Source organism: Chiloscyllium plagiosum, chromosome 16, assembly GCF_004010195.1.
Source record: "Chiloscyllium plagiosum isolate BGI_BamShark_2017 chromosome 16, ASM401019v2, whole genome shotgun sequence".
Taxonomy (NCBI): Eukaryota; Metazoa; Chordata; class Chondrichthyes; order Orectolobiformes; family Hemiscylliidae; genus Chiloscyllium; species Chiloscyllium plagiosum.
In genome coordinates this window covers 50,715,034-50,734,834 of record NC_057725.1, presented here as the reverse complement: position 1 = coordinate 50,734,834, position 19,801 = coordinate 50,715,034, and the positions used below count along the sequence as shown (strand labels likewise).

Genomic DNA, 19,801 nt, shown 5'->3' with positions numbered 1-19,801 from the left:
TTTTAGACAGTGTGAGGAAGAGATGGGTAAAAATGTTACCTAATTTGAGTAATAAGGATTAGGACAAGGTTAAGTAATTTGTGATTTCACCAGTGTTAGATTTTTGAGTGATAACACACTAAAATCTTAAGAAGTGGTCATTCTTTGCAAAATATCTGGAATTAATCATTTTATTAGCATGGATGTAGCGTATAGTAAAATACTGCTGTAATTAAATAGGCTATCATTGAAGAAAGCTCAGATGAAATTGAACATGGAAAATGACAAAGCTACTGTATTTGGGGAGATCTGTGAATTTGCAATTTACACAATTGGGATGCTATTCTCTTCCTTTCATGAAACATAACCTCTCCACTAAAGAAATTACAGACGTGTTATTGATGTGTGGATAGAAATTTAGAAGAAAACGTCAATTGTGTTAAAATTACGTAGGCAATTTGCCCACTCATCTTCCAAAGGGTTAAACATTTTGGTGAATGATGCAGGAATAAGGGATGGGAAGTAAAATAAGCTTATGGATGTGTTAGAGGTGAGGTTTGGAAGAAATACAGAAGGACAGTCATGGCCGATAGATTGTTTGCCCCCTTAGCAAGATGTTTCAATACTACAGATTTAAAGATAAATGAGATAGACACATTTTCACTTTTGCATTTGCAGATTTGGCAACCAGATTTAGCTAGGCAACAATAACACATCATACAAGATGAGAAAATAATTGCGGATAAGATCATTAGGATCAGAACAATGAGGGAGAATTTGCTTATGTTGAAATTACAGATGTGTGTAAGTGAACATAATAGCGATTAACACAGCACAGAAATCCCTTTTTAGCAATGTGGTATGTAAGGAGAAACACACAGTAATATACAAAATATTTCAGAATATTTTGGCAGATCAGCCAGACTGTAAGCTATCATCTACAGTAGTGTGGGCTGTCCATGCTAAGGATTCATTGTAGATGGCAGGAGAATGTAGTCCACAGGTTTTATACAGGAATCCTGAGGTTCCATCAGTATTTATGGCCCTAACTTGGGAAGGAGAAACAATTACTCTTACATTCTTTAATGGAGCATTTGAATGCATTAAAGGCAAATAGGCTCTAATTAGACCGAAGTCTCAAAAATATGGTGAGCTTTAAGATATAAGGTACAAGTTTCAATCAGGAACTTTCTTTTATAGTAGACTGAGGGGCATAAATAATGGAAAGGCCTGGGGAAGGTTATAGGTAAGTTGAAAAATAATAATTGTACAGCATGGGAACCAAATTATTGGTACTGTCTTTCAAGGTTTCTTTGGTATAGATTATTGATCTTCAGATACTTATAGAAAGTAAGCAGGAGCCAGGAATTTCTCCCACTGCAAATGGTGTACACCTATGAGATTCAAAGTTCCACAAATAACAGTTTGTTTGATGGATGCCTCAGTTTCATTGGTCAATACGAGGCAATTAGTCCCAATTGGCTGCTCATAGCAGTTACTAAAGTTTACCAGAAGAGAAAGTCAATGGAGAAATGCAACTACTTGTATTAGTAAGATGACTTAATTAAACTGTGGGTTTTCTGTGTGACTGAAGTTAATTAACTTGTAACACAGTGAATGGGTTTTATGCACCTCTAATGGATTTCTGTTCATTTTAGTTTGCCTGGAGACCCAGAAAGATAAATAATAGGACCTCAAGGTTTGTTAGAGACTTATGGAACTTGTTTTTTTAAGTTTAAGGGAAAAACCCACAGCTCACAGTAGAGGACTTTTCTGGGTTGTAGTTTCTGCTTTATGCTTTTGGGTAGTCCTTGGAATAGGATGGCTGTATAGAAAAGGGAATGATATAAAACAAATGAGGTTACTCTTAAAGTGAAGAGTTAGTGTTCACCCAGATAGGTTGTGTTCGGATAAAAACCTGAAGCTGAGCACACTTTAACCAGGTGTATAATAGCTGGGAAACATCCACATTCCCAGTCTAAACGCTGAGTCACAAGTGATTTAAACCTACCAAATTATTAGATATAGAGACTCAAATGTGAGTATTGTATGAGTAGTGTTCTGGGTGCTATACCAAAGCTGTTCTGTCTACTATACAAAAGTAATTTTGTTTCTTTTCAATTTCAGTGGGAGAGTTTTTAAATTAATGGGATTATACTTTTACTGTGTTTAAAAATCTTTGAATTTGTATCATAAAACAGAATAAACCAAAACTTCTACTTCATTTCTTTTGGTAAGAAACTTCTGTTTTACTGTTAGGGCAAAAATTATATCATTTTCTGCTTATGTTTCAGAGAGATCCCACTTTGTTAGGCCAAATTTTGATTTGTTTCTGTTCTATCAAGCCAGGTTCCTGACTGGGACCTCCATAACCAGCGCAACAAACTTTTATCTAGCCACCTCCATAACCAGCGCTCCTCAAACATTCCAGAAGATTCCCCCGGCCTCTGGAACTTCTCGGACGCCATTAGCCATGCGGCTGGTGCAGCTGCCATTCCCACGCTGATTGATGATGTCACTTCCGCCCCCATCATGACCACTCCCACAGCCACTTCCACCCCTCACAATTCCTCATGCATTACATGTGACATCACCTCCGGCCCTCACATCATCGCTGATGTCACACGCTCAGTGGCTTCCGCCACCCCTACTGCCGTGTCTGCCACCACTTCCACCCCCACCAACGCCACTCACCTGCATTCTGCTGACACGCCCCCCACAAATCCCACTGTCACCATTCCCGGACCCCAGAACCCTGAGGGGAACACCACCCCTGCTCATGACTCCACTCCCATTCCCCCCACCATCACACCCACTCCAGTTACCGGGTCCGCCCCCACTCCCAGCTCCACACCCACACCAGATCCCAGCTCCCAGCCCTGTCGAGTTTTCACCATCCCTCCAGATCTTCCCCTCACTAAGGATGAACGATCAATCCTCAGCAAAGGACTCACCTTCAACCCCCTCCGTCCACGCATCAATGAATTTAATACACGCTGTGACGTCGAACACTTCTTCCGCCACTTCCGCCTCCGAGCTTACTTTCACAATCAGGACTTCCGAGGACCCCTTCGCCCACCTCCAACACACTGCATCCACCTGGACACCCCGTGCTGGCCTATTACCTGCCCTCGACCTCTTCATTTCCAACTGCCGCCGGGACATTAACCGCCTCAACCTGTCTACCTCCCTCCCCGACTCCAAACCTCTCACACTCACAACGCGCAGCCCTCCAAGCCCTCTGCTCCAGTTTCGACCTCACCATCAAGCTAGCAGATAAAGGGGGTGCAGTGGTAGTCTGGGGCACTGACCTCTACACCGCTGAAGCCAAACGCCAACTCGAGGACACCTCTTCATACCTCCCCCTCGACAATGACCCCACCCCCCCATCACCAAACCATCATCTCCCAGACCATACAGAACCTCATTATCTCAGGAGATCTCCCACCCACAGCTTCCAATCTATAGTCCGGGAACCCCTCACTGCCCGGTTCTACCTCCTTCCCAAGATCCACAAGCCTGACCACCCTGGTTGACCCATTGTCTCAGCATGCTCCTGCCCCACTGAACTCATTTCTACCTACCGTGACACTGTCCTATCCCTCCTGGTCCAGGAACTCCCCACATACGTTTGAGACACCACCCACGCCCTCCACCTCCTCCAAGACTTCCGTTTCCCCGGCCCAAACTCCTCATCTTCACCATGGATATCCAATCCCTCTACACCTCCATCCGCCATGACCAGGGCCTCCAAGCCCACCGTTTTTCCCTCTCCCGACGTCCCCAACAGCACCCTTCCACCGACACTCTCATTCGTTTGGCAGAACTGGTCCTCACCCTTAACAATTTCTCCTTCGAATCCTCCCACTTCCTCCAGACAAAAGGGGTAGCCATGGACACATGTATGGGCCCCAGCTATGCCTGTCTCTTTGTTGGTTATGTAGAACAGTTGATCTTCCGTAATTACACCGGCCCCACTCCCCACGTCTTCCTCCGCTACATTGATGACTGCATTGGCGCCACCTCGTGCCCCCACGAGGAGGTTGAGCAATTCATCAACTTCACCAACACATTCCTCCCTGACCTTAAATTTACCTGGACCATCTCTGACACCTCCCTCCCCTTCCTGGACCTCTCCATCTCCATTAATGACGACCGACTTGACACTGATATTTTTTACAAACCTACCGACTCCCACAGCTACCTGGATTACACTTCTTCCCACCCTACCTCTTGCAAAAATGCCATCCTGTATTCCCAATTCCTCTGCCTCCGTCGTATCTGCTCCCAGGAGGACCAGTTCCACCATAGAACACACCAGATGGCCTCCTTCTTTAAAGACCGCAATTTCCCTTCCCATGTGGTTAAAGATGCCCTCCAACGCATCTCGTCCACATCCCGCACCTCCGCCCTTGACCCCACCCCTCCAACCATAACAAGGACAGAACGCCCCTGGTGTTCACCTTCCACCCTACCAACCTTCACATAAACCAAATCATCCACCGACATTTCCGCCACCTCCAAAAAGCACTCACCACCAGGAATATATTTCCCTCCCCACCCCTTTCCGCCTTCCGCAAAGACCATTCCCTCCGTGACTACCTCGTGGGCAGCACGGTTGCACAGTGGTTAGCACTGCTGCCTCACAGCGCCCGAGACCCGGGTTCAGTTCCCGCCTCAGGCGACTGTCTGTGTGGAGTTTGCACGTTCTCCCCGTGTCTGCGTGGGTTTTCTCCGGGTGCTCCGGTTTCCTCCCACAGTCCAAAGATGTGCAGGTCAGGTGAATTGGCCATGCTTTAATTGCCCCGTAGTGTTAGGTAAAGGGTAAATGTAGGGGTATGGGTGAGTTGCGCTTCGGCGGGGCGGTGTGGATTTGTTGGGCCAAAGGGCCTGTTTCCACACTGTAAGTAATCTAATCTAATCTAATCTACCTGGTCAGGTCCATGCCCCCCTACAACCCACCCTCCCATCCTGGCACCTTCCCCTGCCACCGCAGGAATTGCAAAACCTGCGCCCACACCTCCTCCCTCACCTCCATCCAAGGCCCTAAAGGAGCCTTCCACATCCATCAAAGTTTTACCTGCTCATCCACCAATATAATTTATTATATCCGTTGCTCCCGATGCGGTCTCCTCTACATTGGGGAGACTGGACACCTCTTAGCAGAGCGCTTTAGGGAACGTCTCCGGGACACCCACACCAATCAACCACACCGCCCTGTGGCCCAACATTCCAACTCCTCCTCCTATTCTGCCGAGGACATGGAAGTCCTGGGCCTCCTTCACCACCGCTCTCTCACCACCAGATGCCTGGAGGAAGAACGCCTCATCTTCATGCTACTTTCTCCCCACCATCCTCTAGCTTATCTCTCCACCCTTCAGGCTCTCTGCCTTTATTCCTGATGAAGGGCTTTTGCCCGAAACGTCGATTTTACTGCTTCTCGGATGCTGCCTGAACTGCTGTGCTCTTCCAGCACCACTAATCCAGAATCTGGTTTCCAGCATCTGCAGTCATTGTTTTTACCTAGTCTGGTAATAACATAATCTAGGATCACAACAAAGTTCAAATAGTGCGTCTGGGAGTGAACATATCCCTCGAAAGAGATCACAAATAATTGAAAGGAATCCTATTATTTGGAGTGGGAGATCAAATACTCCAGAAACAGAGATGGCTAGACAGAGGGCACAGTCTAACAAGGTCAAAAAATACACTACAAACTAGGAATAATACCAGGGGCTAAAGTCCACGTGGCTGGGAAGTCTTAGTGGCCATGAACAAATCAGACAAGTTAACCAAAGAATGCAAACATCAAGAATTACAAAGCTGGTGGGAATTGAGTGTACACATATGTGTGAGATAGGGGACAGCTAGCCTTATCACAGTGGAGGTTATTCACGGAAATCGTGTTTCCTGATACGACGTAAGGCTAAAGTAAGGCTAGTGGCAATGGTTTTGAAGATCTTGAGATATCTTTGTTTTTAAGCATCTGTTTTAAAATTGTTGAGGAAGAGATCTCAATTTGAATGAGTGGATAGTACCAGTCAGTTTTCTGTTTTGTTTTAAACAAAGAAAGCTTTAAGGAAATGTGCAAAGAAATCAAGGAATATATCATTTTGTATATTGCTTGTTTTATCGTTCTCATAATATTTTGATTTATTTCAAATGTAAGAAGAGAATCTGTTATATCTGCAGGGATACCTGAGACCTGATGGAATGAGGGAATAGATTATGGATATATTAAGGAAGAGTAACTGGGTCTGAATTACTTGCTTAAGTATGTGGAGCTAGTAATCATATTCTGTTTTATGGAATATGGTTAATTGAAATAAAGCTCTCTCTGAGTGAGGACTCTGTTCAGAAACCAGTTATCTTGTGAATAATATCATCCCAAATTTCTCACCATTGTATGTGCCAATCAGGGCTGAGAAAGTTCTGCTATGAGTGCTGAACTTCTTCAGCATTTCTGCCTTAAGTCTATCTAAAGTGTGACAGAACAATGAAAATTACGTTAGAATTCCAACATACTAGATCCTTGCCTGTAGTCAAGTTTAGAAAGGTTCCATTTGATATAGAAAAAATTCATCCACCCGACACATGGTCTTTCAGAGTAGTAACATTACAAAGGACAGCCAGTGCTTAAGCTAAGATGTTTACTTGGAACCAATTTTGATTATGCTAGACAACTAGTATGACAAGAAATTCCTGATGGATGGAACCAACGGCTTATAGATTTCAGGCTTTGCCTGAAATAAACGATATGACAAAAATCGATTTTTTTTGTTCTTAAATTCATAAGCAACTTCTGACGGTCTTCAAACTAGAAAATAGATAAATGCAGAAAAATAGGAGCTACAAGCATATTTGGTCAAGAGTATGATCAAGACAAAAAAAACCAGAAGTGACACTGAAAACATAGTAACTCATGAAGTAAAAATAACCACATGTTCTATATTACTGCTTCTTCTACTGTCACTAGCTCAAAATCCAGAATGTACTAGGTTTGCATTGCGTGCTTAAACCCTACACTCTGCAGACGGAAGTGGTTCAAGAAGGTAGCTCACCAGCACCTTATCAATGAATACTGACCTTGCCAGCAGGTCAGCTATAGAACTACATTTGTTCAATGATTGAAAATTGCCCATATAACCTGGTTTCTTTGCAAACATAGGAGGAAATCATCTTCCAGCCAAAAACAGTGAGAATGAATATTATTTAAAGTTATTGTTAAAGTATGAAGTGAAAAAAAGTACAAATCATTTCTATCCTCTGCATTCTAATACTTGTGTCAATACATATTTTATCTCCAGCAGAAATAGATGCAGTGTAAATTAATGAGAATTGAAAAACTGAACATAATATCACTGAGGGTAGGTTTTAATATTGAGGTACTGCACTTACGTATACAATTTTAGAACATTATAAAACTTGGAACTGTCGTCTGAATTTCAGATTGTAGAAGCCACCAAACATAGTTCCTGAGCACCCAGCTTTTTGGCGCTCCAAGTGCAGTTTTGTCTCCAAAATGGAGTCATTTTGGTGCTGGTTGCCATTCCAGTAAGGATATATGCACACATTGATGTTCAGAAAAACTGTGCAAAGTGAGCAGATTATCATGGTGGTCAGTTTTCAGTGCTGATTTGACACCAATGTTGCCATTTCAGAGCTCAACACAACAGCTAGAACTGTCTACTCAAAATGGACAATTGGACACATGTTTAACAACACAAGACTGCTCACTACTACTATTTAAAGGTTATCAACTAGTTCCAGCATAATAGCAGACTACAAGTAGAAGTATTTGGTAATTTCTGAAATTGTTTATTTTGCAACATATTATGCATTCCATTCAAACTGCAGTGTGACCAGGAGACCGAAAAGTGACATAGACCTGGTCAAATTAATGGAAGCAGGAGAAGGAGGACCACGAGGAGAAGGGCTCTCAGCAATAGGTCATAATCAGTTTAGGTGTTCAGGGAGCAACTATTTCTAACTGAGCCATAGTGACAAACAGTGTGACATACATCTGGATGTCCTCAATGAAATCGATCACCTGCTGCAGCACAATTGAAATCTCAGGATGGTGAGGATAACAATATCAGTGGCTATAAAGGTGATGTTTTTCAGGCTGTTTTTAGACTGCAGCATGCATCATTCTCATGTCCCAATTTGTTGTCCACAAGGGAAATCATTGATATTCTGCATTCCAGTTCACTTTTTTCTTGCCTGGCAGTGTGAATACATAATTTCAAGAGGAGTACAAATTGTCATCAATTCAATGCATATCACTTTGCATTGCATGTCAATTGAGATGTACCACAACCAAAAGGGATCTCAACATCCAACTGAAGTTGCCATTCAGCAGAGCATGCAAACCAATGGCAAGTACCCTGGCAGCAGTCACAATGCCTTAATTTTGTGGCACTTTGCTGTTAGCTTATTTGGTTCACAGACAAGTCAAAATGTATCCATAAAGCAACAAGGATCACACTTTGAAATGGCTCATGACTTTGATGTGCATACTGGGCAAACATAGACAGGGTGTATGCCGTAAAAAGACAAGTTGCCGTACAAAATGTGATTGACCACTGGGTGGTCAAGTTCTATATGAACTTCTGTGGAGGAATTCTACAGTACTCTGTGCTGCACAACTTCATCAACAAGGGGGGGGACCCTTACCAGGGTCCATATGCAACCTGTTGAGGAGGAAGTCAACACAACCACTTTCTGGAGAGACTATCTGAGAATAATTCCTTCACCTGCAATATAAGTGACACTACTTATATAGAACAAATCCTACAGATTGCATATAAATGGCAACTATTAACACTTGTACATTCTCATAACATCTGTCTTATGGGCATTGTCATCTTACCTGATGCTCTGACCCAGTGGTGTCCTTGAAGCAGCAACATTGCTGGTAGAAAACTGAATTGTCAGTGGGAAAGATTGCAGATAGCCTTGTAAGCTGATACCAAACAGCTCCAGTCCTTGATCCTACTTTCAGATTGCATAGGTAGCAGCAATCTGGAGGCTGGCTGACAGGTCACAGCAAGCGTAATGCTAGCAATAGGACAAATTCTCTGTTCCTTTAAAGCAAAACAGGCTTATATTCTATGGTGACATTACCATTCCTCAAGGTTGGGACCTCATTAATACTAATTTTCAGTTGCAGCACCTGCAAGCATCTACAATACAGGTACCTGCAGCCATGAGTACAGCAGTCTGATGAATTGTAAGATGAACTTGCACGAAAGCAGTTTGCTTTCACAGGTAGGTTCACAAGTATTTTCTCAGAGGTGTGCATGACTTCCACATGGAGCAGGCTCCAAACTCTAGGCAAGGATTTGTACCATGTTAGTGTTGCAATGTTTTTTGAAAACACTTTTGTCAAACAACCTTCACTCTTGAACCCCACCCCTCCAACTGCAACAAGGATAGAACCCATCCCCATGTCTTCACCTTCCACCCCAGCAATCTCCGGATACAATGCATCATCCTCTGCCATTTCCACCACTTACAGTCAGGCCCCACTACCAGAGATATATTTCCCTCCCCACTCTTATCAGCCTTCCATAGAGACCATTCCCTCCGCAACTCCCTAGTTAGGTCCACACCCACCAACCCATCTTCCACTCCCAGCACGTTCCCTTACCACCACAAGAGGTGCAAAACTTGCAACCACACCTCCCCCTAAACCTCCATTCAAGGCTCCAAAGGATCCTTCCACATCTGGCAGAGATTTTCCTGAACATCCAAACATCTCATCTACTGTGTCCATTGCTCTCCATGTGGTCTCCTCTACATTGGGGAGACAGGATGCCAACCTGAGACCATTTCAGAGAATATCTCTGGGATGCACGCAACAAACAACCCTACCACCTTGTGGCCAACGACTTCAACATCCCCTCTGGTAAGGACATGCAAGTCTTGGGCCTCCTCCACCGCCAAATCTTAGCCACCCGACGCCTGGAGGAAGAACACCTCATCTTCCACCTAGGGACCCTCCAACCACATGGCAACAATGTCAATTTGATCAGTTTCCTCATCTCCCCTTCCCCAATCTTATCCCAGATCCAACGCTCAAACTCGGCATTGCCTTCTTGAACTTCTCCCACCTGTCTATCTTCCTTCCCATCTATCCACTCCACCCATCCGCTCCAACCTATCACCCAACACCCCTTACCTGCATCCACCTATTGCCTTCCGAGCTACCTTCCCCCAGCTCCACCCCCTCCTATTTATCGCTCAGTCCCCTTTGGCCCTGCCACCAACCCCAACCCCACCCCCACATTCCTGATGAAGGGCTTACATGTCTGAAACGCTGACTGTCCTGCTCCTTGGATGCTGCCTGACCTGCTGTGCTTTTCCAGCACCACACTTTTTTAACTCATTTGTACGTACTTTCTTTAGTGAGACACCAGAAGTAGGAAAGTAAGAAACTAGTGTGAGTGAAAAGCATTAAGTTAATTACGTAATTACTTTATTAAACTATGACACAAAGAAGACAGGGTCAGCTTATGTGTTGCAAATGTGGGGTTTACTGGATGCTGTTGTGATCCACTAAGTGTCTGCGTCTTGAAGAGCTTCAACTCTGTATATGAACTGGAGGCTGAGCTGCAAATACTGACACAAAAAGAAGGGGGAAAGTTACCCAGACACATTGTTCCAGAAGTGATTATACCTTTTAAGAGAGGGTCTTCTGATTTGGTCAGTAGTTGGCAACAGGAGAATGTGGCTGCAAGCCAGGCATGTACAAAGGGAGAAGCCTTAGCCTTTGCAATTGTCAAACAGGTTCAAGGTTGGTGAATGCCACTGGCAAGGCTAAAACCAGTGGCTGTGGGATGAATGAGCAGATTACAGGACCATGGTACAAGAAGTCTTCGGGATATGATAGTCATCAAAGAGAACAGTCAGGAGGATGAACACTGTTCTCTGCAGCCAACAGCGACAATCCCAATGATTGTGTTGCCTGTCTGATGTCAAAATTCACAACATCACTGGTAACTGAGAAGACAGCCAACCAGTGTTGATACCAATGACATGGATAAATCTAGGAAAGAAGTAGTGTTAAGGGAGTCTGAGTCACAAGGAACTAATTTAAAAGCAGATCATTAAAGATAGTCTCAAGATTACTACTTGAGCATTAGGAAATTGCATAAGGTAAATAAGATGAACAATTAATTTTACTGAAAGATTGGTGTGGGAGAAATGGTTTTAATTCATGGGATACTGTATCGATACCAGAGAAAGTGGGGCTTGTATTTTTGAGGTGCTCACCATCGGAACTCAGATGGGACAAATGTTCAGGTGAGCCATATATCTAGGTCAGTGGAGAGAACTTTAAACTAAATAGTGGCAGTCACAGAAGTTTGGGAAGGTGGGATCAACTGATTAGAGAAGACACAACAGGATAGCGATGTTGCAATAAATAATGATGTTGCAGGAAGAGGCAGCATAAAAACCGAAGTGTACTAGCAGATAAGACTAGAAATTACAAAAATAATGAACGACAGAACTAATGGATCTGTTTCTGAATGCACACAGGATGCATAACAGATGATCCTATAGCACAAACAGAAATAAATATTTTTATTTGGCAGCCATTACACAGACATGGCTGCAAAGTGACAAAGACCGAGGTCTGAATACTTAAAGGTACATGATGCTTCGGAAGTATAATAAGCTATGGTGAAGAGGTAGCTCTGTTAATGCGGAATACTGTTGTATAGCAGAAAGAGATGATCTTGGTACTTGAGACCAACTATGGAATCGGTTTGGGTTGAAATAGAAACAAAGTTAAAATGTGGCTTGTAGCATATGACCTCCTGGGCAATAATAAGGTCATGTGAGAAAGGCATAGTGATAATCCTGGGTGATTTAATGTCCGTATAAACTAATCTCCATTGATAATTTGATATCACAGATTGATCAGGAGACCTGAAAGTGGGTTGAGTTATGGCTGAGCACAGCCAAGGCAAAGCTCACTACAGCAATAATAGCTTTCAACATGCTGCCAGACCTCTGTTGAGAGTGTATAAACACTTTTTAATTAGCAAAAACCAATGCTACTTACTAGTGGCATACATGATACAAACGTAACAATGGTAGGTTGGAACTGAGCAAGGCTATATATTTAATTAAGGAATTCAAATGAAATAAACCAATAGTGCAAATAAATTAGATTCAATCTCCTGCATTTATAATTTTTAATAACCTGCCTCATTCAAAAAAATGAAACAGAACTATTTTCTAATAATAGAACTAAAAAATACAATGAGTGAAGACCGAGAGATTGTTGTGACATTATCACTGCAGAAGTGAATTTTAGGATTATAAAGAGTCATGCCTTATAAAAAGCTTTATTTTGTACAATTTTTACCATAAACGTTTGAGGCATAAAACTTGCTGTCATATTTAAGTATCATAATATTTCTTACTTGCAAATATAATTTATTAGTGGAGTACTTAAATTCAGAATTTGTAAAATGTTGACAAATCAGATCCCTGACACTGACCAGTAGCTAATAATAAAGCTAAGAGCACCAAAAAAGTCATTCAAAATCCTTCCAATTCATCCTTTGTCCTTTCTCACTGATTCAAAATTAAAGTTTCGAATTAAAATTCCTCTAGTCAAGTCCTGCAACAAGGATAGAACCCCCCTGGTCCTCACCTTCCACCCCGCCTATCTCTAAATACAGTGCTTTAACCTCTGCCATTCCCGCCACCTACAATCAGATTCCACCACCAGATATATATTTCCCTCCCCACCCCGACTGGCACACTGCAGACACCATTCCCTCTGTGACTCTCTTGTTAGATCTACACCCCCCCCAACAACCCACCCTCACCACTGCAAGAGATGTAAAACCTGCGCTCACACCTCACCCCTGTCCAAGGGCCCAATGGATCCTTCCACGTCCAAGAGAGATTTTCCTGCACATCCAAACACCTCATCTACTCTGTCCATTGCTCTCGATACAGTCTCCTCTACATTGGGGAAACAGGACTCCATCTCGCAGAATGTTTCAGGGAACATCTCTAGGACACATGCACCAAACAAACCCACTGCCCTGTGGCCGACCACTTCAATTCCCCCTTCCACTCCACCAAGAAAGTCCTGCGCCTCCTTCACCGTCAAATCCAAGCCACCCGAGAAGTGGAGGAAGAACGCCTCATCTTCTGCCTTGGCACCCTCCAACCACATGGCATCAACGTCAACTTCACCAGTTTCCTCATCTCCCCTCCCCCATCTCATTCCAGATCCAAAGCTCCAACTCAGCACCGCCCTCTTGAACTGTCCTACCTGTCCATCCTCCTTCCCATCTATCCACTCCACCCTCCACTCCAACCTATCACCATCAAACCCCACCTGCATCGACTGATGGCATTCCCAGCTACCTCAGCCCCACCCTCCTATTTATCACCCAACCCCCTTCCCTCCCCCAACATTTCTGATGAAGGGCTTATGCCTGAAACATTGATTCTCCCACTCCATGGATGCTGCCTGACCCTGCTGTGCTTTTCCAGTGCCACAATTTCGATTATTGCTCACAGGCCCAAGCCCAGAATATAACAGATATTTTCACAGAACTTTCCTTCTGTTACCAAGTTGCCTACAACTCTCAGAATGCTGAAGTTGAAACATTTGCAACATGGAGAAACATCCACTTGAGGACGAGTAATGACTATTTCATTTTAACAAATAGAACAGTGAAGAATTGATGCTTTTGTTTAACAAAGTTTTGGTCTGACTCCATATGGAGTATTTTATTCAACTTTGAGCACCATATGTCAGGATAGATGTCATAGCCTTAGAAGGTAGTGCACAGACTCACCAGAGTTATACCAAGGTTAAAAGAACTAAATTATGAGGACAAATTGCAAAATTCTGCTTGTATTCCACTGACTTTAAAAAGTTCCAGAGCAATCTCAAAGATGTACATTTCAGGGTCAATACAGAGAAACTATTTCCTCTGGATTATGCAGAACAAGGTGGCATGATTTTTAAATTAGAGGTCGATGAAGAGCAGAAAAGCGCTTTCCCACATACAGCATAAAGGAAGTCAAGACACGTAAAAGGGTAAGGACATCATTTGACTTACAATTTTCAAAACTGAGAATGATAGATTGGTTTGGTAAGGGTATTAAAAGTATGGAGTAAAGATGGGTATTTTAACTGTTAAAGGGAAATGGAAACATAGGAGCAAGAGTAAGTCATTCAGATGCTCATGCCTGCTCTGCCACTCCAGGTCTTGGCTGACATCTTCCTCATTTCTATATTCCTGCACCATCTCCATGTCCTTTTCATACATTTTTAAACACTAATGACAATCTGTCCATTGGGTACATTTTGGACTGGGTTTCCACAGCCCTCTGGGATAGAAAATTCCAAAGATTGATGAGTGATGAAATTCCTTCTCTCAGGCCTAAATCGTCTGAGTGATGAAATTCCTTCTCTCAGGCCTAAATGGCTTGTTATACAGCAGGGATTATAGCTTGTTAAATGCCTTATTAATGCCACAACTCACATCATTAATATTTATTTTCCTGAGCTACCAAATGCACTGTATAGCTAGATGTCAAGAAATCTCGATGTGGAAATCAGAGCAGGTACCTGGTGACTTCAGCTCACAGCTAGCTGAGAGGAACTTCCATTTTTCTCAGCACCAAATAGTATGTCAGGGCATGATCAACACTTTCCATCCCCACACAATGTTCATCAACAAATATGAGCATCTGATATTTGTGTTCCCTCATGACCATCATGGCATTCTCTAATCCACTTGCAGGCTGTTTAGGAAGTATAGACTTTTACTGCAGGGTGCATTGGCAACTAGTGTTAAAAGACTGCAACAGGGACGCTATGCACACAAGGGCAGGCATTGGATCTGTTCACTTGCTGCCTTAGCATTGTTCTATCTGCCTTCTATCTGCATGCTTGTAGCATCCTTGTCTTGCCATGTCATACCTGTTAGCATGCTGCCACTTTAGCCAGAGTCAAAGGCAATCTGCACTAACAGTTTTGCTGTTTTGAGCAGACACATAGGCTGTTTGTCAGTAGGGAAACTATTTGGGGGGAGGGGAACATTTTGCTGCACACTGAAATGTCAGTTTACACCATAGCATGTGCCAGCTGCCTGCAGAGTGAGCACACTACAAGTGTATTAAACCAAATACATGTCAAAAACGGTGTTAGATTTTGATAGGGTTTGTCCAGCCAAAAGAGGGCTGTTATCAGCCTGGAAATCTGTAGGGGCACAGTCCATGGGTTTGGCCCCTTTACCTGTATCACTTGCAGCCATACTCCCCTGTGCCTGACCAGTGACCAAATCAGAAGATCTTATCCAAAGGGGAGTGATCGCCTCCTGGAATAGCGTCTGGTAATTTGATGTATCTCTCCCTGATATGTCAGGGTTTGCAGGTCAACCTGCAACTCAATTATTCGGAGTTGATGTACCAGCAGGGGCAAATAGTTGCTGCAGGTATGTTTCCCCTTGATCTCACAGGCATCTAAAGCTGTCATATTCTGTAATCACAGCACATCACTTTCTCTGCCATCTTTAATGTATGTTAATTAATAATTAATTGTTAATTTATAATGAATACAGCCCATACCTCCCATTAAGTTTCAACACTGCCAGTAAACGTTTTTCACAACAATGATAAACTTTACAGTTTCTAATAACATCAAATGTTGATTTTTATCTGCTCCTTCTGTTACACAGAATTGGACATCAAATACCAAAGTCTGAAAAAAGAGCAAAAGAAAAATGCACTTGTCCCTCCCTTCACCAAACTCCTCATTCAGGACAGTTTATTTCTTGCAGTAAACCCTACTTAAAGTTTATCTTTCTCCTATGCACTAAATTCCCACTTTGAAACAAATTCCCAAATATAATTGCTTGGCCTCTGTCTCACTCACTGTGCCCTTAGTCCTGACAATCTATGTGGCCTTCACAAATGTAAACTATCCTTTCCCATTCTCCCCAACTTTTAATAACACAATGGATCACCCCATCTTCCTCCAAATCTCTCCACCATTATCCACCTATGTGGGACTTCATTCAGCTGGCTTCATTGTTATCTATTTAATCCCAGGAGAAAGTGAGGACTGCAGATGCTGGAGAGGCAGTGTCAAAAAGTGTGGCAGTGGAAAAGCACAGCAGGTCAGGCAGCATCCAAGAAGCAGGAGAGTTGAAATTTCAGGCATAAACCCTTCATAAGAATTGTGGAGGTGGAAGGGGACTGAGAGATAATAGGGGGTTGGGGGTGGGGCTGGGGGGAAGGTAGATGGGAGGTGATAGGTGGATGTAGGTAGGAGGTAATTGTGATAGGTTGGTAGGGAGGGTGAAGTGGATAAGTGGGAAGGAAGATGGTCAGGTAAGATAGGTCAAGAAGGCAGTGCTGAGTTGGAGGTTTGAATCTGGGATAAGATGGGAAGAGTGGAGATTTGGAAACTAGGTAAGGTCGATGTTGATGCCATGTGGTTGGACAGTCCCTAGGTGGAAGATGTGGCGTTCTTCCTGCTGTTGTCGGGCAGCTTTGATTTGGCAGTGAAGGAGGCCCAGGACTTGCATGTCCTTGGTTGATTGGGAGGGTGAGTTGAAGTGGTTGTCCACAGGGCGGTGGGGTTGTTTGGTGCATGCATCCCAGAGATGTTCCTTGAAATATTCCATGGGTTGGCGTTCTGTCTTCCCAATGTAGAGGATACCACATCAAGAACAACGGACACAGTAGATGAGGTAGGTGGATATGCAGGAAAATCTCTGTCAGATTTGAAATGATCCTTTAGTGCCTTGGTCGGAGATGAGAGGTCAGGTGTGCACTGAGGTCCTTTTAGACCTCATGCAGTGGCAAGGGAAGATACTGGGTATGGAGGGTGGGGTGGTGGGGGACATGGACTTAACGAGGGAGTCACGGAGGGAATGGCCTCTGTGGAACGCAGATAGGGGTGAGGAGGGAAATAAATATTTGATGGTGGGGTGTGACTGTAGGTGGTGAAAATGGTAGAGGATAATGCACTGTATCTGGAGATTCGTGGTGTGGAAGGTGAGGACCAGAGGGGTTCTATCTTCGTTGTGGTTGGGATTTAAGGACAGAGGTGAGGGAAGTGGAGGAGATGTGCTGATGGGCATTGTTGATCACATGGGAGTGGAAATTGCAGTCCTTGAAATAGGAGGACATCTGGGATGCCCTTGAGTGGAACTGCTCATCCTTGGCAGAGGCAGAGGAGTTGGTAATAAGGGATCACATTTTTACAGTATGGTGATTGGGAGGAAGTGTAATCAAGGTAGCTGTGGGAGTCGGCAGGTTTGAAATTGATATCCATGTTGAGTCGGTCACCAGAGACAGAGACGGAGAGGTTCAGGAAGTGGAGAGAGGAGTCGGAGATGGTCCATGTGAACTTGAGATCAGCTTGGAAGGTGTTGGTGAAGTTGATGAACTGTTCAACCTCCTTGTGGGAGCATGAGGTAGCGCTGATACAGTAACCAATGTAGCTGAGGAAAAGGTGGAGGACAGTGCTGGTGTAACTGTGGAAGAGGGACTGTTCCTTGTACCCAACAAAGAGGCAGGCATAACTAGGGTTCATGTGGATGCCCATGGCTACCCCTCTGATAGTACAAAGTGGAAAAATTCAAAGGAAAAATTTTTGAGGTTAAGGACCAATTCTGCCAATTGAATGAGTGTGTCGGTGGAGATGGACTGCTGTGTTGGCAGGAGAGGAAGAAACGGAGTGCTTGTAGGCCTTGGTCATGTGGGGGGGACATGTATAGGGACTGGATGTCCATGGTGAAGATGAGGTGTTGGAGGCTGGGGAATTTAAAGACATGGAGGAGGGGGACAGGAGGAGTCAAGATGTGAGGAGATGAGTTCAGTGGGGCAGCAGCAGGCAGAGACAGTTGGTCAACCGGGCAGTTAGGTTTGTGGATTTTGGGTAAGAGGTAGAATTAGGAGGTGTGGGGTTAGGGAACTATAAGATGGTGTACTTTGGTTCCTTAATGTCTGATAAGCCGGAGAAAAGTCATTGGTTAAGGGTGTGGATCTTTCTGAGGATGAAGAACAGCAGTATACATACGTTCCTTAATGGCTGATAAGCCAGAGAAAAGCATTAATTGATTCTCACCAAAGAATCACAAGAATGGTTCCTCTTCCTTTCATGGACAAGTATTTCTGGGGTCCCCTTACCTCCTCTTTCTCATCTACCTATTTCCCCTCAGTGACATCCAAATACACGTCAGTTTCCAAAATGCATCACCTCACATTTCTGTGCACTGAGCTTCATCTGGCATCTATCCACCCATTCCAATATTACTATGTCCTTTTGAAGTTCTACATTGTACTCCTCACAATTTATAATTCTCCCAAGTTGTGTGTCATCCACAAACTTTGAAATTGCTCTCCGTACACCAGCATTTAGGTCATATATAATTTGGGGAACCTCATTATAAACATTCCTTCAGCCATAATATGCCCATTTGCCATAACTCTGGCTTTCTATCTCTCTCAGCCTCAGGGATAGGCTGATTATTCCTTTTTTTTGATGAGGTCCACAACATCATACCTATATTAAGGAAAAGAAGTATTGCCAATCCAAGTTTATTCGGCAATAAGCCAAACAATAAGCAAGTGAGTTATAAATTAATTGTTTCAATTGGGATGAAAATATTCTTATTAGTCTGGATGATTGTTTTCATATAAGACTCACCCGAACCATTCCTGATACAATGAGATGAATTCCTCGTGGCTGTTCACCCTGGTGCACAACGATGTCACCATAGTCAAAATAAAGTAGCTTTGCTTTATACTGAAACAAAAAAGTAAACTTCAAATGAATGAGAGTGCTAAAAAAGTAAGAACAAGTCAAATACACCATCTGGGCTACATTATGAGTCCCAAAAGTAATAAACCTCAATATAGCATGAGATATAAATGCATTTAAGCAGAGCATAGAAATAATTTGGCCTTTAATATTGATTGCATCAACCTTATTGAGAGTCATATGAAGCAAAGTCATGGAACTTGGAACACTGACGCCAATCCGATGACTGGTAAAGCCTATAAGTGATTTCAATTTTGAGTATTGTATTAGTATATTGGAATATTTTCCTGGGCCTGCACTCAAGTTGGACTTCTCAATCATTAGGAAAAGAGGTGAGCCTGAGCCCACAACTAAAGAAACATATCCAATTCTGCTCCAAAAACTTAACCTACTGCTTTATCTTATAATCCAACTGCAGGAGAAGACTCTCAATTAAAAACTGTTAGCATCTGTTAAAGATAACATAAAACTTGTTTTGTAAATTTACCCTTGGTGAATACTGCATGAATACTCACGTGGCTGGGTTTACAATTCTAGGCCCCGACTCCATGCCTCTTCAATGTCACTGATCAGTTATGTGCAAAGAGAATTGAGTTTGGATTGACGACACTGTGCAATATCAATAGCAGCTTGGAGGGAGGACAAAGTCTTTGAGAGACCTTTTAAAAGAGCAGCAACTGACATGACAGGGCCTGTCACTCACTGTAGAGCTGGCTGGCCAGCGAGGTGAATAAGATTGGGCAGAAATTACCTGCGGCAATAGGGCACAGAGTCTTTCCAGATTTTCTGATGACTACCTGAGGTTGTGGCTGAAAGGCTATTGGTTTTCTCTCCAAACTTTGGTCCAGGAGACAAAAGCTGGAGGGAGATGAGGAGTTATGAAGACACCATGAGGACATGAGTCCGATACCACAAGTGCTTCAAAACCATTATGAGATCTGGGAAGATGAATAACAGTGGCAGGTTTGTGTTGAAACTTTATTGCTGGAACAGCACAGCAGG

The 19,801-nt window shown here is 43.4% G+C and overlaps 1 protein-coding gene across 1 annotated transcript in view; it reads right to left on the bottom strand.

Moving 5' to 3' along the window:
- Nucleotides 1-19,801, bottom strand: part of LOC122558097 (sodium/hydrogen exchanger 10-like) — a 373,845-nt gene that overhangs the window by 92,771 nt on the left and 261,273 nt on the right. Inside the window, exon 21 of the mRNA XM_043706417.1 lies at nt 18,686-18,784. Coding sequence (XP_043562352.1) covers nt 18,686-18,784 — 99 coding nt within the window. The remainder of the gene's footprint in view (nt 1-18,685; nt 18,785-19,801) is intronic.